Source organism: Trichomycterus rosablanca, chromosome 2 (assembly GCF_030014385.1).
Source record: "Trichomycterus rosablanca isolate fTriRos1 chromosome 2, fTriRos1.hap1, whole genome shotgun sequence".
Taxonomy (NCBI): domain Eukaryota; kingdom Metazoa; phylum Chordata; class Actinopteri; order Siluriformes; family Trichomycteridae; genus Trichomycterus; species Trichomycterus rosablanca.
In genome coordinates, this window is record NC_085989.1 from 1,619,047 (window position 1) to 1,627,648 (window position 8,602).

The 8,602-nt window shown below is 37.0% G+C and overlaps 1 protein-coding gene across 1 annotated transcript; it reads right to left on the reverse strand.

The window, feature by feature from the left end:
* Nucleotides 1-2,624: 2,624 nt before the first annotated feature.
* Nucleotides 2,625-6,927, reverse strand: LOC134300847 (CD209 antigen-like protein E). Its single transcript, XM_062985278.1, has 8 exons — nt 6,864-6,927; nt 6,424-6,513; nt 4,920-4,982; nt 4,533-4,604; nt 4,375-4,440; nt 3,497-3,651; nt 3,023-3,135; nt 2,625-2,921 (listed from the first exon to the last, which is right to left on the reverse strand). The coding sequence occupies exons 1-8, from the start codon at nt 6,925-6,927 to the stop codon at nt 2,756-2,758; spliced, it is 789 nt and encodes a 262-aa protein (XP_062841348.1). The 3' UTR covers nt 2,625-2,755.
* Between the last annotated feature and the right edge of the window lie 1,675 nt (nt 6,928-8,602).

An 8,602-nucleotide genomic window follows, 5' to 3' on the forward strand; every position in this document is an offset into this window, starting at 1 on the left:
TTTCTCTACACTAGAAGCTCAAGCTAAAGTGTCAGATAGCAGGAAATAACTGCTACAGTCATGAAGGAAGTGAATAATTATCATATAATACAAATAACAAAGTCAACTGCTTACACTAAAAACTGTGATTAATCGAGCATACACTCTCCACAGACACCCTGGCAGTAGAAGAAGTCATACTGAGGACCTTCCTGATTTTTAATTCGACATCTTCCTAACCTAACTGATCTGATTGAACCCGGGTGCTGTTATTGTACAATAAAAATCGTCTAGGAGCAACAACAGCTCAGTAGAGAAGTTGCACTAGCTTACATACAGAACACAATGGCTAGAGAGACTCACTACCGAGTTCCAAACTGCCTCTGGACTCACACACACATCACACAGAAAGGATTCTTCTTTACTTTACCTGTCAGTGCTTATTCTGTGGATGCAGTGGATTCAGAAAGTATTCAGACTTTTTCACTCTTTATTGTTCTGTTTATTAGATTTTAAATGAATATAATTAACATTAACATTAGAATTAAGTTGGGAGCGTTTTGTAAAACACAATAAAAAGAAGAATCTGTGATGTGTTCATTCTTTTAAATCTTTATTTAACTGATAAAAGTAGAAAGAAAAGATTTTCTGATTAACTTTATTGTATTTTGTAAATAGAAACACATTTAGAATTGATGGCTACAACATGCAGGTGACATTTATATAAAATAACTCAAGCAGATTCGAACATTTGAACAATGTGCTGACGTTTCTCCTCCAGCTCTTACTTCACATCGGTCTCATCCAAGATTTTGTTGTTCACCCACATCCACTTTCCCTCCGTCTCCAGATCATTCAGACCGATCCAGTGAAGAACTCTAAAATGTGAAGCTAGAAATTTCTAATGAGTAAAATAAAATAAAAATGTATAAATAATGTGGAATTATCCATGTGGAAGAGTATATAGACACCTGGCCGTGGTTATTAATGTAACACTTTGTGCCCCACCCGTTTTGTGCCTAGAACAACCTGGGCTGTTCTGATCAGGATCTGGAGTGTATCTGTAGGAATTTGTGAGCCAGGTCTTCTCGTGTTTAATGGGCTTGAGATCAGGGCTCTGTGCAGGCCACTCGAGTTTCAAACCACGTTGGAAGCATAAAATTGCTTCTACAGATGTTGGTCATATGGTGTGTGACTTATACTGATCACCTGCTCTGCTTGGCTGGTTATGATCACTAGGTGACCTCCTTTCTCAACACAGGAGTCTCGACTCTCCGTCCAGTTCAGATTATTGGTGGAGAAGAAGTAGCACTTCAACCCGAGAGACCTCCATCCTTCATCACATAGCTCACAAGTCTTGGTTGCTGTTGTCAGAAACAGAAGCGTGTAAAGTCATACGTGTTTGGAATATAAAGTAGCAGACAAAAGTCTGAGACCACAAGTGAAAATGCTTCTAATTCTATTTTTTTTCTCGATTAAAATCACATGATCTGCATCATTTCAGTGAAAATCTTTGAACTACAGACATTCTTAGTATTTGGGATGAATGAATACACATGTATGAACTCAAACCAGCTTCTAATGAGTCAATATTTTACTCAAATTGTTCATGTCTTGACTAACGTTGTGTTAAATACCGTGTGCCACGCTTTATTTCAGATCTGGAAATTGATCTTTCACATTTTGGGTCACTCTTCTTCACAAAACCTCTTTACTGAGACACAGTGGAGGCTTTAAGGGTAACTTTCCTGTTAAGGTCCTGCTACAGCATTTCATTTACATCGTTTAGAGATTAACCTGCTCTTGGTCAGCTCTGCTACCAGTCGGCTGGGCGCCCAATTGGATAGTACATTAGCCCATTACTGCTGAGATCTGGGGATCCAGGGTTCGAATCTCAGCTGTGTTTCGGCCCAATCCTGGATAGAAATGGGACTGATGTGGGGCCAGTGATAGCTCAGTGGTTAAGGTACTGGACTAGTAAACAGAAGGTTGCCGGTTCAAGCCCCGCCACCACCAAGTTGCCACTGTTGGGTCCCTGAGCAAGGCCCTTAACCCTCAATTGCTCATTGTGTTCCGCTCATTGTGTAAGTCGCTTTGGATAAAAGCGTCTGCTAAATGCTGAAAATGTAAATGTAAATGATGTGTCAAGACTGCTTGTCTTTTGACTTGTGGGAGAAAACCGGAGCACCCAAAGGAAACAAAATTGAACCCATGCCCATCTTGCTGTGAGGCGACAGTGCTACCCACTGCACCACTGTGTTAGCTAAAAGCATACATATTGCAGTCGAGGTGGGTATATTGCTGCTCACACCTCCTTAGCCGAACCCCCCTTCACCCATGCATTTTGCCCAGGTGCCTTTATCCGCTAATTAGGGTTTTTACACAGCGCACATAGTCGGGTCATCCTGCCCTAGCAAAAATGCGCCAAGTCGACCAGTGGCAACGCCGAGTTTCGAACCCAGGAGTTCAGAATCTTGGCGCTGGTGTGCACACTTACAGTTTTGTACAGATTCAGGTAAACTGACACCAGTAGACACAGTGATCACTCAGACACAGAGGGTTCAAGTCTTCTCCGGAAATTTAATGAGAGACACAATTTTACATGTACAAAAAAAAAAAAAAAGTGTGTAAGTAGCCTTCTTTAGGATGTGATGAAAAAGACAGACAGACAGAATAAAGTGACATCAGTTATTTCATGATTGATTGATTAAATAATGAGTAAATGTAAATAGTTTAATAAATGTAATTAATAAGGTGTCCACACACACTCCAAAGTTTATATTTGTTTTTCACAGATGTACTTTTCTTTTCGACGGCAGGAAACATCCACCCAGTGTTTTTCACCCTCCACTTGTCTTATGCAAGCACAGTTCTCTCCAGAAGGGTCCTCCACTCTCCAGTTATCAGGCTCGCTGGCTTGATTTGATCTCTGAAACCAGGACCTTTACAGATAAAAAAGTATCTTATCAGCTAAATTATTTTCTAGCTTCAGATCCTCAGACGTTTCAGTACATCATGTAAAGTGAGTGAATGAAGCTCTTACTTCACACCGGTCTCATCCAAGGTTTTGTTGTTCACCCACATCCACTTTCCCTCCTTCTCCAGATCATTCAGACCCATCCAGTAAAGCGCATTAATTTGTAAAGCTAGAAAATCCTAATAAATAAAATTATCTTCATTATTTATTGTTATTATTAATGATTTAAAAATTGTCTGATGATATAAAAATAAATAATAAGTACACTACATGGTACTATATGACCATGATATTGTTGGACACCTTATTCCATCCCACCTTCTTTGCAGCTCTAACAACCTTCACTCCTACTGTAAAGGCTTTGGAATTTGTCTGTTGGAATTTGTGTCCATTAGGCACGTTACACAGGGCATCACGCGGCCCCGAACTGTGCTACATAAGTCTAATACAAACTACGGTACAATATACAGGCTGAAACACCTGAACCTAACCGTTATAAGGAGTGTCTACATATTTTGCCATATATTGTATGACGATCACCTGCTCTGCTTGGCTGGTTATGATCACTAGGTGACCTCCTTTCTCAACACAGGAATCTCGACTCTCCGCCCAGTTCAGATTATTGGTGGAGAAAAAGTAGCACTTCAACCCAAGAGACCTCCATCCTTCATCACACAGCTCACAGCTCTTCTTTGCTGTAATTAAAAAGAGCGAAGAAGGAAATATTTAGTAAAATGTAGTAAAATGTGCCGTGTGTGGGGTGTCTGTGTTTGATATCTGCTGTAGTTATTTGACTTTATCACACTGAATGATTTCAGATTAAACAAAACATCAAATCACACAAATGTTTTATAAATATTTGAATTTTAGTTGTTAGAAACTGTTACAAATCCATGTCCAAATCTCTAGGACTTCATACAGTGAAGTTCCACAGTGGAGAACAGTGGTGAACCTGTCCAGAAGTGGCCTGCTAAATTACTTCAAGGGGTCATTGACAACTGCTCCACCAGTTAATCACAAATGATTCCGGGGGAAAAAAACAGAATGCAGATCGAGTTCAGGTCAGTGCTCACTATTTTGCAATATGAAAGAGACCAGATAAAATGGAATTTAACAGAGCACCACAATTTGTATAAAGAAAGTCAAGAGCCCTCAATGGTCCAACCAACTATCAGACTTAAACAGTGGACTGTAAAGTAGATCTTCATCTTCTCAATCTTTCCACAGACCTCAGCTTGAACATCCTATAACGAACCACCACAAATCTTTCAGGATTTGTATGAGAGCGTTACGAGAAAGATCTGTTCTGGAGGAACGTGGTGGTTCTGCACTTCACTCTGTTATTTTACCGTATATCCTGTGTCACGCTATAACATGTTATACCTTCTCATTATTAGAATCAGACACTGTATCCATACCTTTAGAAAGGACTTCATGGATGCGCTGACGTCTTTCCTCCAGCTGTTTATACACTCGCTCTTTAGCTGATGCAAAAAGAAAAAGTCTCTTTTTATGTATGTTTACATTTTTAATTGCATGTGAGTTTTATTTATTGCAGTCACAGAAACTGATTTACCTTTTAATGAGTCCAGTTGCTTTGATGCAGCTTCGTAGCTCACTTGAACTTTTTCCAAATTTGATTTTAATTCTTCAACACAGAAAAAAAGAGTAAAACTGAGAAATTAACATCTTTAACATTCTTAAACAGAAATCAATAACTTAAAATAATAAACAAAGGAATGAATTTTGTAACAGTCTTTGAAATCTGCAATTTTTTTCTGTAACCGACCAAGTGGAACAACAATGTTTTGAGAATATGACAAAAATAGACTGGGTCAAAAATATGCATACATCAACAAAGAACTATTGTATTATGTGGAGATGTTTTATACTACAGTTCTTCAGATTTTACTTACTTAATTTTACTTTACTTAATTTTACCTACTGTAAGTAAATGATTTACCATCACGTTGTTTTGATGCACCCTTGTAGCTCTCTTGAACTTTATCCAAACTTGATTTTAATTCTTGAACACAAAGAAAAAAAGCATAAATAATACATTTAATCAGAAATAAGTAAAAACTATGTCCCATGCTTCTTTTTTGTGATTCACAACGAACTGGCAGTTTTGGTGACGTGAAGCTTGCTTAACTGTGACTGTTATCTGTATTACAAAAAATTCTTATTCAGGGCAAAACTGTTTATACAGTTCTAGTTTATACTACAGTTCTTCAGATTTTACTTACTTAATTTTACTTTACTTAATTTTACCTACTGTAGGTAAATGATTTACCATCACGTTGTTTTGATGCACTCTCGTAGCTCTCTTGAACTTTATCCAAACTTGATTTCAATTCTTAAACACACACACACACACACACACACACACACACACAAAATAATAAATTCAATCAAAAATAAGTAAAAACTATGTTTACAAAAAATATTTCCCATGCTCCTTTTTTGTGATTCACAACAAATTGGCAGTTTTGGTGATGTGAAACTTGCTTAACTGTGACTGTTATCTGTATTACAAAAAACTTTGTATTCATGGAAAAACTGTTTATACAGTTCTGGTTGACAGTGTGATGAGGTCACATATACATAGTATTGGCAATGATTTTATTTTTGTAAATCCAAAAATTTTGGTCATAGGCGACCTGACTAGAGAGACTAGAGAGACGAGTAAAGGACAAAACGACAGGATCAAGTTGTCTTTATAGAAGAACTCTCTAGGATAGGCTTAACTGGGATCTGGTAATCCACATGCTGGCAGGTCAGGTAATTTGGACAGTCTTAATATTCAATCTTTTGGGCATTTGTCTAAACTTTCAAACATCAAGGATTTTTTTGGCTCTCCACAAAATTACAGCTCATTGGCTTTTGGCTTTCTGAATATTAACGACCCAAATAAACAATCTAAAAAAGACAAAGAGAGCTCCATATGTGTGAAAAGTGTCAATTGGACCTCACATATTAATTATTTTACTATTATATTCTAAAATAAAAATTGGATAATTGGATGAAATAATAATAAAAAGATTGAACAAAACCAGTGTGTCTGATAGTTCCAAAAAAGCACAAGCACACCTCACAGCTCAAATAGTCCTGGAAAAGAGTGTTAACAAATGGAATAATAATAATACATAGAAATGTAAAAGTTCATAAACAAACATTTATGTTGCCTTTGTTGCAACACTAGAATAAACGAAGACTAAGCTAAAGCTAATCACTAATGCTAACCGTTATTGCTAACCACTAAATGCATTCACAAGGCTGGCTAAACTGATTTAACTTTTAATGAGTCCAGTTGTTTTGATGCAGCCTGGTAGCTCACTTGAACTTTTTCCAAACTGGATTTTAATTCTTTAACACAGAAAAAATAGAATTGCAGTTTGTATATTTAAAAAGAAATGAACAGAAATCAATAATATATCAACTAATCACTGATGATTAAAACTTTTTACCTGTAGTTTCATTTTCGTGCATCTTCAGTAAAGCTGTAGCGTTGGCATACTGCTCACTAACTCTATCAAGTGAGACTGACTGACTGAAATCTGTAAAGCAAGAAAAGCAAAATCAAATGAGCGTAGTCAGACAGTTAATAAAAATGCACACCTCGATAATTTACATGTGGACGAAAGTATGTGAACACCCTAATTATTTAGCCACACTCTTCAGACCTGACTTTTCTTGTCCATCAGTGTCTGACATCAGACACACTCCAAAATGTGATGGAAAAGCCTTCCCACATGCAGAAAGTGGAGGCTGCAACTCCATATTAACTCCCATGGTTCTGAAATAGGATGTGAATAAATTTGCGTCCCCTTGGTCGTGTCTGTTTCTGCCCTGTTCTCAGAAGCTGTTACTGAAGACGGTTAAATAAATAAATGAATCAATTACTTACAAAGGACGGCCAGAAAACTGAGTGCAGTTAAAGCACCAAGCAGGAGCAGGATGAGAGTCACCATGAGAGACTTCACTTTTCTTTTTGATGGAGTGTATTCTCTCTCTTTAATTTTCCACTCAGCACAATCAGAAACATCTGAAAAATAATAATGGATCATAGGTTTACTGTTGTGAGAAGTTCCACATGGTGGGGACAACTACTCCAGTCAAAAGCTGTGCTTACAAAACACACCACTCAAACCAAAACCTTCTAATACCATCTTACAGGATTAGAAGTGGACAAAAATGTGAATAAAATGTGAAGTGGACAGCTTTACTTATAGTGACAGAAAACTATTCAACCACTTTTTTTTTTTACTAGTTTTTGTATTTTTATATATAGTCATTCTTATAACTATAAGAACCTACCTGTGTGAATGCTGGCTGTTGGACGTCCATCCATCTCCTCAACATTTTCATAATCATCATCACCATTCTCAGATTCTGACAAAAAAGCTCATAATTGAAATTACCACAGAATTTTATAAGAGGCTTTTGGGATTTCTGATGTTTTTGCACCATTTTGCAAACAAATGCATCATCACATTGCATCCATGTCCCCACAGCGGGCCGGAATTCGTCATAAAATTAGCAATAACAAAGGCCGTCAATTTAGAGGGACGATACGATTGATCAACTTTACTTTGTTTGAATTAAAATATCATGCCACACAATTAAACGGACGTTATGGAACTTCCTACACCACTGATATGATCTCAGTTGCTGTGCATCTATTCTTGACCCAGCAGATTCTTAGAAAACCCACAGTGAACTTGAGAAAGACTTTAAAAGGGAAGCGTTCCAACCGTTCAGTGAATCAAAAAAACAGTTGCAAAAATCATATAAATTAACATTTTAACTGCAACTACATGTAGTGCTGGAATCAAAAAGTGTCCATACCTGCAAAATCTGAACATTTCTCTTCTTCATTCATATTTGAGAGTTCAACATCAACGTTACTGTAGATGTTCTCCATTTTCTGATCTCTACACTAGAAGCTCGAGCTAAAGTGTCAGATAGCAGGAAATAACTGCTTCACGAAGGAAGTGAGTAATTATCATATAATAAAAATAACAATGTAAACTGCTCACACAAACTGCGATTAATTGGGTGTACACTCTCCACAGACACCCTGGCAGTAGAAGAAGTCATACTGAGGACCTTCCTGATTTTTCATTCGACATCTTCCTAACCTATCTGATCTGATTTAACCCCGGCTGCTGTTATTGTACAGTAAAAATCATCTAGGAGCAACAACAGCTCAGTAGAGAAGTTGCACAAGCTTACGTACAGAACACGACATCTAGAGAGACTCACTACCAAGTTCCAAACTGCCTCTGGACTGGGAGAACATGCAAACTTTACACAAAAAGGATTCGTCTTCACTTTACCTGTCAGTGCTTATTCTGTGGATGCAGTGGATTCAGAAAGTATTCAGACTTTTTCACTCTTTATTGTTCTGTTTATTAGATTTTAAATGAATATAATTAACATTAACATTAGAATTAAGTTGGGACATTTTGTAAAACACAATAAAAAGAAGAATCTGTGATGTGTTCATTCTCTTAAATCTTTATTTAACTAGTAGAAAGTAGAAAGAAAAGATTTTCTGATTAACTTTATGGTATTTTGTAAATAGAAACACATTTAGAATTGATGGCTACAACATGCAGGTGACATTTATAAAAAATAACTCAA